At 45.1% G+C, this 19,835-nt stretch overlaps 1 protein-coding gene across 1 annotated transcript in view; it reads left to right on the top strand.

Moving 5' to 3' along the window:
- The window catches only part of ninl (ninein-like), a 50,551-nt gene extending 30,999 nt beyond the window's left edge, over positions 1–19,552 (top strand). The window contains exons 15-32 of the mRNA XM_040139401.1: positions 554–704; positions 2,630–2,698; positions 2,782–2,906; positions 3,589–3,669; positions 4,254–4,396; positions 5,711–5,848; positions 6,817–8,316; positions 9,485–9,589; positions 11,125–11,194; positions 11,360–11,527; positions 13,056–13,172; positions 14,104–14,217; positions 14,366–14,512; positions 15,899–16,048; positions 16,139–16,252; positions 16,343–16,552; positions 16,970–17,083; positions 17,758–19,552. Coding sequence (XP_039995335.1) covers positions 554–704; positions 2,630–2,698; positions 2,782–2,906; positions 3,589–3,669; positions 4,254–4,396; positions 5,711–5,848; positions 6,817–8,316; positions 9,485–9,589; positions 11,125–11,194; positions 11,360–11,527; positions 13,056–13,172; positions 14,104–14,217; positions 14,366–14,512; positions 15,899–16,048; positions 16,139–16,252; positions 16,343–16,552; positions 16,970–17,083; positions 17,758–17,949 — 3,708 coding nt within the window. The 3' untranslated portion in view covers positions 17,950–19,552. The remainder of the gene's footprint in view (positions 1–553; positions 705–2,629; positions 2,699–2,781; positions 2,907–3,588; positions 3,670–4,253; positions 4,397–5,710; positions 5,849–6,816; positions 8,317–9,484; positions 9,590–11,124; positions 11,195–11,359; positions 11,528–13,055; positions 13,173–14,103; positions 14,218–14,365; positions 14,513–15,898; positions 16,049–16,138; positions 16,253–16,342; positions 16,553–16,969; positions 17,084–17,757) is intronic.
- The last annotated feature ends 283 nt before the right edge of the window (positions 19,553–19,835 follow it).

Genomic DNA, 19,835 nt, shown 5'->3' with positions numbered 1-19,835 from the left:
GCTGGAGCTGAGCTGTGAGGTGAAAGCTCTTCTTCTTCCTCTTCCTTCTCTAAAACGTTCATTGTTCTGGCAGCTGCTCTGTTTTTTTTTTGTTTGTTTGTTTTTTAAAGTAGGTTTTTTTCGGCAGATTAATAAAATCCAAATCTTCTACATCCTTCCTCAAAGTGTAGTCTTTCCCTTCGTTAAACCTTGACTGGTCACCGTCACATCTCCCAGCTACGGCACCGGGAACGCAGCACTGAACACTGTTAGAAGACTGTTGTTGTTTAAGTGGAACTGTTTAGAACTGAGAATATAAGAGTGCTGTTGTGTTTGGTTGTTTTTGTACAGTTGTGATTGACATTTTTGAGTGGTTGCTGTCCATTTAGTTTCCCGCACTGGTTACTAGGGGAAACAGCAGTTTTGGAGTGTGTTGGTTTGTGTTTTTGCATGCAGGTATGTGTGTGTGTGTGTGTGTGTGTGTGTGTGTGTGTGTGTGTGTGTGTGTGTGTGTGTGTGTGTGTGTGTGTGTGTGTGTGTGTAAATGCTGAAAACCTGCGCGTGTTGTGTTCAGGAGCTGCGGGACAGAAACGATGAGCTGAGCTCAGAGCTGGAGCTGCTGAAGAGTCAGAGGAGCGACAGGAAGTCCAGAAGATCTGCAGGAGACGCCGCCGCCGAGCTGAGCTGGACCGAACAACGCTCCGTCAGCGCCGAGCCCGACTCTGGTAACGCACCAACGCACACTCCGCTCAACAACAGAGCTGCAACTAACCTATGCCTGTTGGAATTTCCCAAAGCCCGAGATGGTTTTAACAGCACAAATCCCCCAAATATTCAGTTTGCAGAAAAGGATCAAATCTTCACTTCTGAGAAACTTGAACCTGTAACTGTTTGGGGCTTTTGCTTGAAAAATGACTCGCGATTATTCAATAATCAGCTTAGTTGCTGATTAATTTTCTCTCGATCGACTAATCGTCGCAGCTCCACTGGGGAATGGACCCTGACACGGGAAATGGATCTCACACATACGAGTCAGGGTACTTTTACACTGCTGCTGAACATCCTGCATCTGACAACAACAAAGTCTTTCAAAGTCATTTCATTGTAAGACAAGAATCACTTACAGGCTCAGGAACTGGCTTGTTTTGTGTTTTTTCATACTACGAGGTATCTCTCGTTTTATTCATATCCCGAAGACGAGTTGGAGAACGGTCAGTGTTTCAACCATTATGCCAGATTAAAAAACATTTTGGGGCTTGAAAAGGAAGATTTGGCTGAAATATTCCTAAAGTAGTTTGTGTGGGTCGTAACTGTGAGAACGCGAATGTGGGCGTTTGTGTGTAGTGACTTGTTTCTGACAGAAGGTGGCGCTGCTTAGCCTGGTATAAATCGGCACAGTGCAGGGAGCTGATTGGCTGTAGACATTGACTTTATCCTCCAGTCACAAAAAACTTCTTTCAACGGACCTAAATCCAGTCTGATCAATAGATGGAGATGTTTTCTTTGATTAATCAGATGTGGGGCTCCAGTGACTGATTTCTTGATTAATCAGTTAATTGTTTGGCATGTTAAAATGTCAAAAATGTCCATAATAAATTCTCGGTCCTCAAGGTGACGACTTCACATGTCTTGCTTTGTCAAACCAACAGTCCAAACCCCAGAAATATTCTATTTACCGTGATGTAAAACACAGAAAATCAGAAAATCCCCACACAGTTTTTACTTAGTCTCATTATTGAATAAATCTGTAGATAATGTTTCAGATAAACCGATTGTTTTGTCTATAAAATGTGAAAGTAGAATGAAAACTCCTGGTATAGTTTCCCACGGCACAAGATGATGTCTTCAAATGTCTTTTTTTATGATCATCAGTCCTCAAAACCCAAAGAAATTCAGTTTACAATCAAGCATCAGATCCTTGCATCTGAGAAGCTGGAACGTTCTTCCTTAAATACAACTAAAACAGTTACCAGTTGATTATCAAAATAGCTGCGATCGACTAAACGATTAATCGACTAATTGCTTGAGCTCCGATTACATTTTACTGATTCAGGTTCTTTAAAAAACCTGCAACGATCCGGAAGAAGCCTGTTGTACCGACTGTAAATACAGAAACCGTGTCCCAGAGTCTCGGTGATTAGTTGATTGGTCTGTTCACAGGAAACCAGGAAGCAGGAGTAGAATAAAAAAAAAATCCAAACCAAATCAAATCCAATTAAAGTATAATATGAAAACTAAATGTTTGAATTCAGATATGAAAAAACAAACCAAGTGGGTTCATAAGAACTCTCAGCAGGAACTGGATTTCAGTACCTGCAGAACAGGTCTGATCTGTTCTGCAGGTAGACCATGGACACACCCCACACACACACACACTCTCACTCACACGGACACACACAGACGGACGCAGACACACTTCCTTCCTTTCAGGTGTAAGTTTGAGTCTGCAGGCTTCTGTCTGTGTGTTGTAGTCTCATCATGTCTCACAGTGAGTCTCTGCTGGGTCTCTGTCTCTGTCTGGTCAAGTTTTATCGATAATCTCAGTTCTGTCTCTAACACGCTCCTGAACTCAGTCCCGGGTTTGCTCGCCTCACTCCGCGTCCTGCTGGCGTCACAGTGTTTGTGTGTTTATGTGTTTGTCTTTGTCCAGACGACTCGGACATGAAGCGCAGCTCGTCTCCTCTGCTGAGGAAGAAACTGCAGCCGGCTGATAAAAGTGGTGAGAAACACAACACACACAACACATCTAGAATAAAGGTTGTGTAAACTGTGTGTAAAGACTGTCCTGCCCCCCCCCCCCAGCTCTGTGTTCACTGGACAGTGTCTCCGGTCCTGCTGTCAGTATTCAGACTGAACTGGCTCTGGAGCAGCTGAAGCAGAAACACAACCAGGAGCTGCAGCAGCTGCACATCCAGCTGGAGACACAGGTACTGTTATATTATTATATTTATTATGACCAGTGTGACCAAATGCAGTTTAGCATCCGACCAGACGGTGCAAACAGTAGCAAAGTGCAGACAAAGTAATGTACAGGATGAATGATAGACCAGTGGGGTTTGTGATAGAGTTGTGATATATACAAAACTACCTACAGCGGCTTCAGACAGAATCAGACACCTTCACTTTTTACACGTTTTGTGGTTCTCGATTTCATTTTAAATGGATAGAATTACAATTTTTGCTCATCAATCTACAAACAGGGATCAATAATGACAAAGTGAAACATGCTTTTAGCAATTTTAGAAAATGTATTAAAAACCTGAAGCTGAATTCTCAGACCCTTAATCCAGTTCCTTGTCAAAGCCCCTTAAGCAGCAGTTGCAGCTTCCAGTCTTCTGGGTTTAGTCTCTAGAAGCTTCTCTCGCCTGGACAGTTGGACATTTGGACAGTTTATCCCGTTGTACCTGGCATCTCACACAGTGTAGCACAATTTTAAAGCAATTTCACAGTTTGACATGTCAGTTACATTAAAAAATGTAAAATTACAAAACAAATGAAAGGAACCAAATACAGTGAGTAACACAGAATCTCAAAAAGGAGGGAGCAAGTAAATAAATGATTAAAATGGTTTAATTTTGAAATGAGAATTAAAACCTTCCTCCTCCTCAGGTGAACTACTATGAGCGCAGTCTGGATCTGATGAGACAGAGCATGGAGGTGGAACGTAAAGACATCTCTCAGGCCTTCAAGGTAAAAACATGAACGACGATGCACGAACGTCTTTGAGCGTCACACTCTGACACCGAGAGGACGGAATCAAGAACATGAAATAAAACTCCTCCTGTAAACTGATCTCTTGGAAATGTAGACGTATTATGGGCATAGCTTCTTGTTGCGAAAGTCTGGACGATGTTAGAAATAAAAAATGATGTATATGATTGATTGATTGTTTTTTTTCTGGTGAAAAAACCATAAACAATTTTCTGGTGTTTCTGTTGTTTTTTTTCTGGTGTTTTTAATGGTGTTTGTCATGTGCAGTGGTTTAATGTTTCCTTTCATGTAACTTTCATCTAATTTGGATAGATTGATATATTGGAGATCTTTTTATAGCAATATATTAGTTTTCAGTCTTTCACCAAAGCTGTCAACCATTTTTTTTGGATGCTCCTTAAATTCTCGATCGCAGCGTTAACGTAAAACATAAACTAGATATAAAACGTTACAACGGGCTGTAAATCTACATACGATAATTCTGAAAGGTTTTGTGCAGTCAGTCACATTTTAAGCTCTTTTTAGTGTTTGCTGGGTGGTATTTTGAGTTGTCCGTCTGTCAGTTGGAGATCAGTGAGCTGGAGGAGCAGAAGGCCGAGGCGGAGCAGCAGGTCAAGCAGCTGAAGGAGGCTCTGGACAAACTGCAGGCTCAGATCCAACACGGAGGAGGAGGACGAGGAGGGTGGAGCAGCGAGCAGGAGCGCAGGTGAGGAAGACCAAACTGTAGAATAACTGCAGGTCTTGAAAAGGCTGAAAAGCATTTAAAGGTTTTAAAGAATCTTAAACTTCATTTGCAGAGGTCTTGAATGTTCTGCAGCCTCCTGTAGACGGTAATGTTGCTCGTAAAATGTTTTTGTATGTGATTTTGGTAAAAACTGTCAGTGCTATTGTTCTAGACCTCTGACTTTATGTAAAATTCATACGGGGACCTTATTGATTCATCCATCCATTTTCTGCTGCTTATCCAGGCCCAGGTCGTGTTTGATTAGTTAGTTAATAATATTATTAGGAATTATTGTTATGTACAGCAGGAGAGTCGATGTAAATATCAGTAAATCCATGCACTTGGTAAACAATTCATCCATCCCTCCTTTCATACTTGACAGTTATTAAATTACGTTCTATGTGATATTAAAAAAGTCTTAAATGTAACTTGGTGAACCTGCAGGAACCCTGTGTCATATATTTGATTACGTGTCATGTCTTTGTGTGTCTGTTCCTTTAATGTTTCTTGTTTTATTAGGCCACTGTGTACGAGTGTATGACCATTACACAGGACTGTGTTATGGTCATACTGGATTTATAGAATTTTTGGCATCAAGTGTCGAAGCGCTGACGTGTTAAATCCGCCAGATTTATTTAAAGGAACATTCACATCCGATGATTTTATCTGTAAACTGTTTGAAGGGATTTTCCGGACAGCCTCCTGTAGACCTGTAGCATTACAGAAGATTTATCCGTCCAGGGATGAAGGTGGTCTGACGTGACTCAGCATTACCTGCAGCAGGTGTAATAATGAGCATATTCATGTCTCTAGTGATGCCGGACGTCCGACCAAGAGACCACAGACAACACTTCACTTGTTAATAGCAAGAGAGAGAATTATTTTCTTTTTTTAACCTTTATCTAAAATAGAATGATGAGAGATTTTTTTTTCATTTTTGACAGTTATGACTGTTAATGGCTGAATCATCTGAAAATCAATGAATATTGCTTTCTGTTTATTTTGGCTTTCAACAGTTTCAAACAGTGCGACAGGAATCTGAACCCGGGTTTTACTCAGATAGAAAATATAAATATATCAACCCTGCCTTCCTACCTTTTAATGGAGCAGGACCATCATCAAGATGTCGCCACGAGGAAGGTCTTTGAGGCCAAATTACATTTTCTGCGTCTGCGTGACGTAAATTTAGTCGTCTGCTCATGTTGGTGAGCACCCGACTCTGTGCATTGCTGAAATTTAGGACCGTAATGATTTTGTAGCTTTTGAACCAGAGATGTTCGATTTTTCTTTTCCCAGGGTGCAGCGGGAGCGGGCGGAGCTAGAGCAGAACTTTGCCAGAGAGATCAGCAACCTGGTCCAGAGGCTGAGTGCCGAGAAGGACCAGCTGGAGGCCGAGCTGAAGCTGAAGATGGACCAGGAGGTGATCCTGGTCAGGTAAGTCAGGGGTGTCTGATAAATCCTACGATAAGAATGTGCCTGTATCAGCAGGACCACAGTCCCTACCTGCTGTTAATGTGGTCCAGGTAAAGGTGCAAGACTCAATGTGCACAGGGACGAGTTCCTAGTCAGGGACATGTCGAGCTCTTTTACAGAGATACTTTCTCATTTAATAAATCTCTTCAGTAATATAACATGCACACCAACCTGCGTGATCCAGCCTCTCTATGACGGCTCCAACATAAATAACTGTCTCCTAATTTGACTGAGGATCTTTGCATTTTGTCCAACATGATACAGGCTCACTGCATTGTTGTTTTTCAGTATCTTCCTCGATGGTGGTTCACATGTTACGTTTCTATAGCAGCCATATTGGACAGGTGTTCTTAGACTTCACTGGTTGGTTTGGGACAAGGTCTCCACACTGAGAAGAGGCAGTGCCTCTTTACCAAAATTCTGATTTTTGTTTTTACATCATCAAAGGTAACCTTTTCCTTTGACTCGTTTAGGCTAACTGGTACGGAATAATGTGACATGTCATCCGTTTGTCTATAAAACACAGGTGTGTTCACTTCATCGCCTTCTTTACCTGAGGAAGATCATCTGTGGTTGAAACTTTGCCAGTTGTACACAGACGCACAATGATATTTACCATGACAAAAAACTGAGTAGCTTTACATCTCTGTTTGATACACCATATGTATATAATGTTAAACAGTGTAAATGGCTTCTCTGCCTGTCATTGCACCGAAGTCATTTGATTTGTTTAGTATAAAAATATTTAAGATTAAACCCATTAAATAAGAAATATGAGAAACATCCTCAACGTCTGTAACAGCCAATAAAACCAAAAGCTAAGATGGAGGAGTTTGGCGTCAAAGTGTTTAACGGGCGGAGCCGCCACACATCTGGTGTCTATGTTATCACTGTGTAACCAGCTGCAAACACCAACACTGTGTGAGCAGGGAGGAATCCCATCAGCAGCTCCGTCAGACGAAGCTGCAGCACGCCGAGGGCCAGCGCCGCCTCCTCCACCAGCTCCACCGGGAGCGCCAGCAGCTGCAGGAGCAAAGAGGATTCTGGGAGAACCGGCTCGTCCAATCGGAGCAGGAGAAGCTGCGTTGTGAGGAGAGAGCCGGGGAGGAGCAGGCCAGGATCTGCAGCCAGTTCTCCTCAGAGAAGAAGAGGACAGAGGAGCAGCACGAGGAGGCGGTCCGTCAGCTGACGGAGCAGGTCTCCAGTTTACAGGAGGTCATACGGAGCTCCAGTCTGCAGATCAGCCAATCAGAGGCCAGTTTAGAGGAGGTCAGAGGGCGCTGTGGTCAGTTAGAGGCAGATCTTAATGCTTCTCGCGGGCGGTGCTCTGAGCTGGAAGCCAGGCTGGAGGAGGCCTGCGCTCAGCTGGAGGAGAGCATCGCCTTCCTGGAGTCTCACGAGGTTTTGAGTAAACGCCTCGCCTCAGAGAAGAGCTCAGTGGAGGAGGAGCTGCAGCTGGTGAAGGCCGGAGAGGAGCAGCTCCTGGTTCAGGTGACTCAGCTGAAAGAGGAGCTGGGAAACCTCCGGGCTGCGTCCGACAGCATCCTGCAGGACCGGGACGTGGTGGCTGATAACTGCAGCCGCCTCTCAGACGCCTTCGTCCAGCAGCAGGTTCAGCTCAGAGCCAGAGACCAGACAGTCACCGCCCTGAGGTCTGAGCTGGAGAGCCTACAGGAGGCCGCGAGGACCAAAGCTGAATCTGTCTCCAAACTGACTGCTGAACGGGACTCGTTACAAACAGACCGCGCCAGGCTGATCCAAGATCTGAAGGACTGGGCGATGGCTGTGGAAAACCTGCAGCTGGAGCTGGATAGAGTCTCAGAGGAGTTAGACAAGAGGAGGAGCACTGAGGAGAGTACGCAGGAGGCTCTGAAGCAGGAGCAGACCAGGACCTCGAAGCTCAGGTCCAGTCTGGCTGAGGAGAAGGAAGAGGTCTGTCGTCTGTGCCAGGAGAACGGGAGCTATGCCCGGCTGGCCGACCAGCTCTCCACCCAAATCGTAGAGATGGAGGAGGAGATCTCCACTCTCAGAGACCATCTCAGAGACCTCAGCTCCCAGCTCAATGAGACCGCAGACCTGGTCCTGGACCTCAGGCGGCAGCTCAATTTCAAAACCTGCGAGGTGGATCGGCTTCGGGCCGAGGTGGCAGACAGTGCTGATCTCTTACGGCAAGCCAAGTCCTCTTCTGAGAAACACTGCAGCGACGTTCAGCAGCTAACCGTTCAGCTGAAAGCCAAAGACGGAGAGCTGGACCGGCTCAGAGAGCATGTCCAACAGCTGCAGCAGGCCCTGCAAGACTCCCAGGACCAGCTGAGGACGACGGAGGAGAACTTGGAACAGGAGAAGAGGAAGATGACGCAGAAGCTGATGGAGCTGGAAAAACTGGTCCTGGCTCTGGAGGAGGTGATGGACCCGGCCAGTCCGCACAGGTTTGTGGAGCATGAGACCGACTCAGAGATCCAAAACCTGGTCTGAATGACGACTAACCTCCATCTGCTGCTGTGCTTGAAACACTGAGTACTTTAAAGACTAATCACATCGATCGTCTGAGACTCCGGTCCACAGGTAGAAACTCAATGAAATGCTGATCAGTTTATTGCCCACAATGCACTGCTGCAGGCTGAATCTCCAGTCTGATTGGCTCTGTCTGGAATGCTTTAACTCTTCACCTCACCTCTAACCGAATGACAAACATCTAAACGCATGACAGACTGTTCATCGCTGTGAATAACTCCACGTTTCTGAGTCATCCTGTCATCACCGTTGTCTTTTTGTGGTTTTCTGTTCTCTCTCTTCAGCGAATTTCAAAATGAGATACTTGATTTCTGCACTGATCCTGTGTTTGACAAGAGGAAATTTCATTTTTCTTGTAGAAAGTGGAAATTTAAGGCCTCGGTCTGCTTCAAATAATTCAATTCAATTCAATACAATTTTATTTACATAGCAGCCAAATCATAACAGGGGTTTTCTCAGGGCTGTTTTCATACGGAGCAGGTCTAGACCAGACTCTTTATAGTTATAAACTATACTGTAACACGGGAGACATAACTAGAAAAGATGTGTTGTGGAGAAAATGAATGTTTTCTAGCTGCTTAAAATTTGGCTGAAATATTGAAAGAAGGTGAAGTTTGTTTAATCACTGAATGAAGCTGAAGTATCTTCCGAAATTAAAGTCACGTAAGGAGCGGAAGATTCAAGCAATGAAAGGGGTAAAAATCGTCAAAGTGTAAGTGATGAATCGAGCTGGAAGTGTCAGTTCAAGTGTAAAAAGGAAAGTAGTGTTAGACGATATGACAAGCACTTTGTTTGAATCGTACCGAGGCCTTCAGCAACCTGATCTTTACACACTCAAATTAAGCACTTTCTGAATCTGAATCTGGGCTAGGCTCATTTAGGATCATCAGCACAGTAGCTTCTCCAGATTAAATTCATTCATGAACTCGGGTTTCCATTTTCCAAACAGATTATTTCAACATCGGTCAATAATATTTAGCAGAGAATTACTTTCCTCCCTGATCATCAGTAAGTTTACTGAAGGTGCTGAGCTTTGTTTGAGGTACAGGATGTTTCTGACTTGTGCCATTGTGTCGGATACAGGACTCAGCTGGAGGAGGTTCGATCAGAGAACGGAGCTCTTCAGGAGCGACTGAACGTCCTGCAGCAGGAAGTCCAGAACCTGGAGGAGGACGTCGCCAAGAAGAGGTGAGAAAACACTGTTTCGGCAAGTTTTAAAGTACAGGGGCCTGGACCGCGAAGCAAGTTCACCTAAGCCCGGCTCTCTTGAGGATATCTTGCTTCACTGAGCCTGACATTGACCGTCCTGGATCACCTGTATGATGAAGCTGGCTGTCAACTGGCTGTTAACTCTGTTAACTTGTTAATTAACAACCATGAGTAAAGTGATGAGTATGAAATGCGATGAAACGGTGAAACCTGCAGGTAAATCCAGCTCTAGTGAAGCAGAACGTGATGTTCAACAAGGTGAAAGTGAACAAGGTGACAAGAACATGATCATAGAACTAGAGCAGAATGAGAAGCTGCAGAAACACTAGGAATCATTTCCAAATATCAAAGTCAGGTTGAGGAGATGCCGTGAATAAGCACAGGAATTATCATTGAGGGTCTTTTCTGTCTGATCATGAACAAACTGTTCTGAACATGTGGTGCAGATAAAAAAGTCAAAGTAACGTCAGACTGTTTCTGCTGCCGAAGCAGAGAGGAGGAGAAAAGGAGCTCGCGTCCGATTGACGTGTCATTTATAATCATGGAGAATATTTAACATGTTTCTACTAACGGACGACAGAGGGTTTAGTTTTCATCAGAGAGTCTCCTCGTGTTGTTCTGAGCTGCAGTGATGGAATCAGAATAAAAGCATCGCCGCCAGGAATCGGAGAAACTTCTTACACGCAGCTTTTTAATCATCACTATGTGGAGATTCACTCATAAACTCTGTTTTAGAACCAGAGTGGACACGTGGAACATCTGCAACAGCAAAACATTTCTAATGATCAATAAAGATACCTATTGATCTTTATTATGTCACTTTATTGTACCTTTGAAACCCTTTTCGCATTTTCTGTCTGGTTTCATTTTGTTTGAGGTACAGGATGTACATTTTTAAAAAACGCAGTATATGTCACAAATCGGGGTTGCTGCTGCAGACACTCAGTCATACGGAGACGTCTAGTGACCACAGTAAGCAGCACCTCATGGCTAAGCAGGAAATAACTTCCTATGATTAGGAAATTAAGTCAAAATTTGGGACGTGTTGTGTTAAAGAAAAAAAAAATGTATGAGCAGTAAATGAAAGGTTTTTCTATCCAGGTGGTTACACAGCTCTTTGAGGGTTCTGGAAATACCTTGAAACGGCTGTTAGTGTTCTGAAAAAGCCTTCTAGGTTTTTGAAAGCTCATCAGGGATTTATCATTCAGAAAGCTGATGCTCAGCTCCGGGATTTAAATGCAATGAAAACACGTGAGAGGACCAACCTTTGACTAAGAAGCTGAGATTCAAAAACCCAGAAGACAAGCAAAAACTCTACCACACAGAAAAGTACATTTATCAGAATATTGTTTGTTTTTGTACTCCAGTTTTTAATCACTGGCTCTACTTCTTGGTGGCATTAAACTATTTAAATAGCGTGGATTTTCCTGAACAGTTTGATCGTGTTGCAGTGATGTTCTCAGAACGTCGATTTAAAAAAAAAAAAAAGTGACCCCTGCTGCTTCTCCTGTCAGGAGGAAACTGGAGGAGATGGAGAAAGAACACGGGAGGAGCAGAGAAGAAGAAGAGAGGCTGCACAAAGAGGTGAGAAACTGTCTGTAGGTAGGTCTGTCCTGCTGAAGTGCCATTTGGCAAGACAATAAATCGTTAGGAACTCCAGACTGCAACGTTTGATGTTTGTGCGGAAGACAAAAGGAAGAACTGTTCAGTGTTTCTTCACCAAGCTGCCTCTTCTCTGTGCGCCTGCAGAACTCTAAGTATCGAGAAGAGGTTCTGGATCTGAGCAGCAGGAACCTGCAGCTAAGCAACGACAACGCCGAGCTGAGCGCCCGTCTCCGCGGAGACCAGGAGTCGGTCCGGATGCTGCAGGAGCGCCTGGCGACCGTCTCCAAGGAGCAGGAGGAGGAGGGAGTTACGGTAAGAGACAGTGATGAGCAGCTGAGTGTTTGTTGCAGAGTTTTGTCATTTCTGGCTGGACCTCAAAAGCTTTACAAACACGAATGTCTATGACTGACTGGCTGAGTGAGCGACTGATGAAGTTACACCATTGGTTGGCCGGCAGAGTGTTGGAGTTTCCCCATTGGCCGTTTCTCTTTGAAAAATGAATTACGGTCTCTCTTGTGTCGTCAGGGGTCGTTTTCAGTCTGTTGCCAACTTAGCGTGTTTGTCTCTAGATTTACCGACTTTTCAGACCCTTTAGCGACTTTTCTTCACAAAAGCACCAAGCGACAAAATCCAGCGACTTTCTGGACAAACCTCAGCTACTTTCTGTAGAAGAGAGTCGCCAGTGTTGACCCCCGAGCACGAGGTGTGGCTTTCCGCTCGCAGGCACACCTCTCTATGCATCATTCAATTGACCACACGGCAACGTCTAACTTTCTCTCTGGCTGATCATTTCACAGGTAAATATACCTGAAATCTCAGCTCAGCTGTTGTATTTAACTTAAGTGTCTGGTGATTCTGTCAGGATTTCAGCAGGAGAGCAGCAGCTTGGAAACGTCTCGGAAGCGACTGCTGGTCAACATGTCGTCTCAATGGGCCACGTTTCAGTCACTGTTTCATACTTGTTCCATCGTCTAACAAAAGAAACAGAAAAACGAGAAAAACCTTTATGGGAATCCAGCTGCATTAAATCACTGTATATGTGAGCACAGAAAGTCGGAGAGAAACAAACAGGGCTGAAACCAGCCGACACTAGGCAGGATGCAAATATGATGCAATGATTTCATGAATATGCAAATTGGCAAATTACTTCCTCCACCGACATGTTGAGACTTCTCAAGCAGTTTTTAGCTACTTTCCATTGAAAGCAGTTGTTGAGACATATACCAGGTTTTGACCTACTTATGTCTTCTTTTGCTTCTCCAGTTTTGTTTCATTTACATGCTTCAGAAACAAAAAACACTGGAGGATCACAGGTCTCAAGCTATTTTTTTTTTTTTTTCCACTGTGTTCAGAGAAATCTTCACTGTGCAATTTGAAACATTTATTTAAAGATGAGGTGTTGCTCCTACAAACATGATCAAGATTCGATCCTGGCATCCAAATTTTCTTTAATTACATCTATTGGAAGAGTATCTTGGTTGCCAGGATGATGGTTCAATCTGAAGAGGATTTTTGGATCAAGCATCGTACTCAAAGGTGGATGGAGGATGTGTCAAAGACAATGTTGCACAGATCCTCCTCAGACCAAAACATTGTCTGTGAATAAATGGTCTTTCGGCAAAGTTTGGACAGTGTGGGATCCTGAATTTCTTTGTCCTACATGGTAACTTACTGACACGTGTTTTTTAAAAAACACTGTCAACAAGCATGTGCATTGAAGAAAAAACATAATGATTTAAAAAGCATTAGAAGTGTTAGCAGGAACAGTTCAGCACTGTCCTGCTACGGAGCTGGTAGTGTCCCTTCGCCCTCTCTCTGATTGGCTGACGGTCTGTTTCAGGTGCGGCGGCTGCAGGATGCAGCGGTGCAGCAGGAGAGAGAGCAGTTGCGGCAGCAGGCGTCCTGGACGCAGGAGAGACAGCTGCTGGAGAGAGAGCTCAGCTCCTACAGGGACAAGGTACAAGCTCAGCTCAGACTTCAGTTGTGCTAAAGTAATGCTGAGATCGTGACGTCCACATCTGTCACAATCTGCCAGGGTTCACGTGACGCAAATGTCGTCATGCCTGCAACAGTCTCGAGGGTCGGATGTATTAGGGGACACTGATCACACTCGCTGGGTTCCTGCATAAACGGGAACTCATGTTTGTCTGCATGTACAGTCCACACGGTCTACATTTTAGGCTGCGTGCAGATGGATTAAGACACGGGTAGATGACGAAGTTTACATCACATGGATCCTCGCAGCTCCGTGCACATACAGCAGCTTCAGAGGGTTTTCAGCCCCCTTCACTTCATTGTGTTGTGGATTTCATTTTAACTGGATGAAATTGATTTTTCATCAATCTACAACCAATAACCCGTAACGACAAAGTAAAAACATGTTTTTAGAATTTTTTCAAATTTAATAAAAATCAAAATGTGTCCAGATCCTTTGCTGTGGCTCCAAACTGTGGTCAGGTGCTTCCTGTTTGCTTTAATTATCCTTGAGATGAGTCTAGACCTTGATGGGAGTCCTCCTGTGGCAAATTGAAGTGAATGGACAGAGTTTAGAAAGACACACACCTGTTTCTAATAACATCATGCAGTTCACACTGCATGTCAGGACAAAAACCATGAAGTCCAAGGAAGTTTCTGTAGACCTCCAATGATACAACTGTGGTGAGGCCTAGATCAGGACAAAGGTATATAAGGATTTGAGTGTTCCCGGGAGCACAGTGGCCTCAATCACTGTGAAATGGAAGAAGCCTGGAACCACCAGGACTCTTGCTGGGCTCCTCAAACATACTTTTCCCACCATCAGTAACGAACGTCCATGCTCATTTCAGTGTATATGTAAGTATGTTGACAGCACATAGATGAATTAATCAACATATTTTGTAATTTCTCAGCTGGGTCGTCTGTCGGAGCTGGAAGCAGAGCTCAGCAGCGTGACTCTGAAGCTGCAGCGGTTGGAAGAGGACAAGGCCAAACTGCTGAGGGAGGCCGACGACCGAAACAACAAGGTCACAGCTCAGACAAATAAAATTCCAAAACAATCACAACACAAAACCAAAAATAACAGCATAAGACCAGAAGATGACGACAACAAATCCCAGAATCTGCTCAAACACACTGGTGTCTCACCGTTGAGCGTGATTCTGTTCCCTGCAGGTGGAGAGGCTGCAGCAGTCTGTTCTCTCTCTGGAGTCGGAGGCCGAGCTGCTTCGCTCTCAGCTCCACGCCGTCAGTCAGGAGAAACTGGGCCACGCCCAGGAAGCAACTGACCTGCAGAAGAAGCTGAAGGACGCTCACAACAAGGTCAGGGCTGAAAAAATAATCCCCAGGAAAATACGTCAGGTAACATTGAAGTATTGATCGTCCACTTTGCAGCGGTTTCTAACAGGGTCACCAGACGATTCAAAACATAGGAGACTTTGCTGCTAAAGAAAATATATTTTCTGACTTTTCTCTAAAAACCACTAAAGTTTCCCCATATAAACATCTCACATTGTTTTCATTTCAATAATAAATAAGAGAAGCGTTCAAAAACTGAATCCAGATCAGTGGATCAGAACTGTGTTTCTTCTTCCTCTTTCCCATGAATCATCTGACGACCCTCTGGAGGGGCCCGACCCCAGGTTGGGAACCAGTGGACTAAACTCCCTCCCTGTCTCTGACGTAGCTAAAAGCAGCTCCACCAGTAAAACACTGCTGAAGCCTCCATGACTCAGTGATGATATTATAATTTATTATTATATATCAGTCACTTTTGTGCCAAACAAGTACTTTTACATTTAATACTTTATGTAAATTTAGCTGATAACACTTCTGCACTAGCAGGATTTTAAATCTGGCACTTTTCCTACTAATAAAATATTTCTTCAGCGTAGTACTGGCACTTCTACTTCAGTAAAGAACCCGAGTTCTTCTTCCGTCACTGACTAAAGTACAGATGTCGTCGGTATCCGACTCAAGTAGCAGGCGGGCGAATGAAAAGCACTTTCCTCTCCCTCAACATCTGCAGCTGAAGTTCCCTTGAGCAAGGCGCCTAACCCCCCAACTGCTCCCCAGGAGCCCGCTTCGGGGTGTGAAAACATTTAGTTTTCGATGATATATGACGAAGACAAACAGGAAATCCTCTCATCTGAGAGATTACTTGGCTGATCCAAGACCCTGAAGTAGGGTTCTGCATGAAGGACGTTGAACCACTGCTCTGACAGAATCAGTAGAATCCGTTTAACCTGAAACACGTGTTTTCCCAACTGTGTGTGAAACAGCGTTATCTATTATTGACGTGAGTTAAATGGTTGGCTGCTGCCTGTTTATGAAACACAACAGTGACGTAACATCAGGAAAATGTGTTTCCATCAACAGTAGTTTCCAGGGCAACACATCCACCCGTGATGAAACGGAGAAACAGGCTGTTGGGGCTCATTACCAAAGAGCAGAAACAACCCGGGGCTGCGTTAGCGTGGGGGAGGATCTGTGGAGATCCGGTTTATCAGACACCAGAACACGGCACAGAGGTTTATAATGCTGTGAGACAGGAATTTACAGCTTTGAAACATTATCACAGAGAAGGTTGTTTTATTTATTTATATTCGTTCCCTGTCCGTTTGAAAACGGTTTTGGTGCCAAGGACTCCAGTCCAGAAGGAGCTGGATCTTCCAAACTCTTAGCAAAATACCCTCTGCTTCCTGTCAGGTGGAGGAGTTGGAGACCAGCGTCAGGAGGCTGATGAGGGAGAAAGAGGAGCTCTGTCAGGCCCTGGAGGAGCAGGAGGAGAAGGCCTCCATCACTCTGCAGGAGGAGACCCACAAACTGAGAGTCCAGAACCAGGAGCTCCAACACAAGGTACCAGACACCGACCGTGAAACCGCCTTGAAAACCTGAACTGTGACGACGCCGCTCAGCCTCACCTGTAAATATGACTGTTGCTTTCAGTTGTCAGAGCTGCGGGTCCAGGGGCTGGAGGTCCAGAATCTGACCCAGGAGCAGCAGAACCTTAAGACCAAACTGAACGAGCTGGAGACGGCCCGGACGCAGGCTGAGGACCAGGTCAGAACAAAAGACTCTGATTATCATCTAGTAAGATGAACACCAGGTGTCAGAGCGGCAGTGCATTAAACCCCGTCCTCGTCCCTGCAGGCGGCGCGGGCGGACGCGGCACTCAGTCTGGTGCGGGCGCAGCACGTGAGGCAGCTGCAGGAGCTGCAGGAGCGAGCGGGTGAGGGCTGCAGGGAGCAGGTGGAGCTGCTGCACGCCCGGCTGTTGGAGGAGCAGAGGAGGAGTCAGCAGCTGGAGGAGACGCTGAAGCTTCAGGCCCAGCAGAGCGGCTCTCAGATCAGCATCAAGCAGGTAAACGCACAGGTCAGAGCTGGCAGGTAGCAGCACGCTAAGGGTAGACACTGAGCAAAGAACAACTCTTCTCGAACCGAGCCGCAGCCTCGCTAGCGCCCCCTGAGGCTGTAACTGTAGCAACAATTTCTCCAAACAACAATCTAAAAGATACGTGAGGTGACGAGGTCGTACATAAAAAAAAAACCACAAGGAGGCGGAGACGGGAGATGAAGCGGTGGGAGTAGTGGCAGGTAGGTAACAGGCAGGTGGAGCAGAGCGACGTCCTGACGGCAGCAAGACCTGATCAGGTCGGTTCAAGGTGCTCCGTGATCTCCTTCTGATTCGGAGTCGACCACGGAGATCAGAGTTTTAAGGTCTGTGAGGACCGTGAGACCAAATGCAAGGGGAAGTTAAAGTGTGCGTGTGTGTGTGCAGGATCAGTATGAGAAGGCACTGGCCTCCCTGCAGCAGAGGATGGAGGATCTGGAGACCAAACTGAAGGGGGCCCGGATGGTTCTGCAGGAGAAAGTCCAGCAGCTCAAAGAACAGGTCGGTCGTCAAACAGGTTCTCATTTCAGAGGAGCATCACACCTCCTTCACTTCCTGGTCATCGTGCAGACACTGAGCTGGTTTCTTAGTTTTATGTGAGAAAGTAGCACAAAGATATTTTACAGTTTGTACAAAGAATGAAAGTTTTCTTATTTCTTATTCTTTAGTTTTATTTGCATAAACCAGTCAAATTTCTAACATTTCAAAGTTTCAGGACCTTATCTAAAAATATCAGAATCAGCCTTAAAAATCTCAACGTGTGCAGTGTAGAGCTGCAACGAACAATCTGCAGATTATTCTCTCGATTTCATTCGTAAAACTTAGTTGTGTAGTTGTTTAGCTTACTCTATCATGCCTTTTTGATGCTTTTAATGTGAAGCACGCAAACTTTTGTTTTGAAAAATGCTTTAAATACATTCGTCTATAAAAAATCAAACATTTTTCAAGGCGACGTCTAAAATAAAAAATCGTCTTTTATTGTTGAAGTGATCTGAGGAAATGACGTCGCCTTCAAGCGATTGAACCCTCAGAGCAGCACGTTAACGAACATGGAGTCAGAATCGCACGTTGCACTGACGCGCGCATATTTAATGTTCAGCTGTCCGCACACTTTGGGCCACGCTCTGACTGTAGTTTGGTGTCTTGTCTCCATCGTGCGTGTGTGTCGTGTGCAGCTGGCGAAGAACAGCAAGTCGAGCGCGCTGCTGAAGGATCTGTACGTGGAGAACTCCCAGCTGATGAAAGCTCTGCAGGTCACCGAGCAGCGGCAGAAAAACGCAGAGAAGAAGAACTTCGCGCTGGAGGAGAAGATCAGCGCCCTCAACAAACTGCTGAGAGAGATCGTCCCCGCATCGCTCGCCACGTAGCCGCCGGACCCAGAACGGAGTCCGCGGGACCGCCTCAGAGACGCGGCGGTCCAATCAGCAGCTGCTCCGAGATCAGTTTCGCTAAAGCAGCTTCAGCATCTCCGGTGTGCGGTTAGCCTAGCTTAGCACAAAGACTGGAGGCAGAGGGAGGCTGTTAGCCTAGCTCCATCAAAACTCCACCTTCCAAAAAAGTTTGAGCTCATATTCAAACGGATCTGAGACCCGTTCAGTTCACGCAGACGCCACCTGAACTCAGACGCGTCGGACGCTTGAATCATTTAAGTTTTCTCATCACAGGTGAGAACAGGGTGACTGTCCTCTGAGTGTTGTAGATTTTTACCTGTTCGTACCTGTTTCATGTCTTTGACCGTTCAAAATAACAGATTTACCATTCAACGATCACAGGTTCGTTTTTTAGTTGACTGGAGCTTGAGGGAAAAAATCTGAGACTGAGAATAAAGTTGAAATATTCTGAGACAAGTCAGTTATAAGATTTCAAAAATCAGTCAAAATTTGATGAAAACAACTTAATTTTAGGAGTAAAACTAATATTTGGACATTAAATGTACAAAAGTCTAAATTGGAGAATAAATTCCCAGATGTTCGTTTTAATACTCGGTCGTATTAAACCTGACAGATGAAGGACGTGACTTTTCTACCAAAGTTTGTGAAACGTTTTCTTGTAAAATTAAGACTTTAAATATAATAAAGGTTTCTCATAAATTGAAAGTGTTTCATAGGACAGATTTAAAACAAATTACAACTTTATTCTGAACACCTCAGAATGTCCACCGTTGGGAAACCTTCTCGCCGTGTCCAGGTGAGGCGTCGATGACTGGGCCCACAGGTAAAGGTGGCTCGGCCCTTGTGGGCGTGGCCTGTTGGTTGAGTCGTCGCCGTTCTCACCTGTAGCGACGTCTGTTCTCCGCCCTGAAGCTGCTTTAGAGAAACTGATTGTTTCTTTGGTGATGAATGAAAAACCGGTCTGACACACTCACACACCCTTGTTTTACTATACTCCTGGGGTCAGGTCTCTGACATAATGCACTCCCCAGCCCCTAACCCTGACCTAAACCTGAACCCTAAGCCAGGTCTTAACAATCAAACAGCCCTTTTAGTTGTGGGGGTCCAGCACAAAGCTGTTGTGGGCTCCTGGTATTCAGACCCCACGAATGCCATAAAACATGCCCCAAACACACACAAAGTCCTGTCTGTCAAACAGGTCGGCACTACTCTGAAGTATTTCAGCCATGAGGGTCTGGTTACTTCGTTTTATAAATGTGTATTGTTATTTTTAATGTGTGTTTTACTGTTGTGTGTAAAGTGAGACTTTTATTTTTGTGAAGGTCGAGTCAGGGGTCGTATCGAGTTTCCGTGTCTGCAGGCAGCTGCTGTCCTCATCACGTTCTGCTTTCTGTCTCGGTCTTTGTTGTTCCCTCGGAGTGAGACCTCCCGCTTCTCTCTCTCTGCTCTACTTTCCTTCCTGTTCAGGTACAACGAACCAAATGTCACGTGTCTGTTGGACGGACGTCACCCTGTTACCCCGACACTGATGTACGATAATGTAACATGAAACCCACATTAAATTATGTTTTTATCTCGCTGTCGTGTCGCGATACAAACTGTTTTTCAACGTGAAAACACTTCAGCTGGCTTTTATTGTGAAGCAGCCACAGGAAACGGTGTCAGGGGTCAGCGCCGACTGCCACAGAATTAACTGCATCGGATGTAAGTGGAAGTAGAGAGCGATCGTTCGATCGATCGATTAATTATTGGGTGAACCAACCTGAGCCGGGAGCGAGGACCACACCCCTCGGCGACTGAAACGTTTCGAGTGTAACCCGGCGGGTTCAGCTGTATCTAAGTAGCGAGCAGGTCTCCTGCCA

Source organism: Xiphias gladius, chromosome 11 (genome assembly GCF_016859285.1).
Source record: "Xiphias gladius isolate SHS-SW01 ecotype Sanya breed wild chromosome 11, ASM1685928v1, whole genome shotgun sequence".
NCBI classification, from domain to species: domain Eukaryota; kingdom Metazoa; phylum Chordata; class Actinopteri; order Istiophoriformes; family Xiphiidae; genus Xiphias; species Xiphias gladius.
This window is presented reverse-complemented; position numbering and strand designations above follow the sequence as displayed.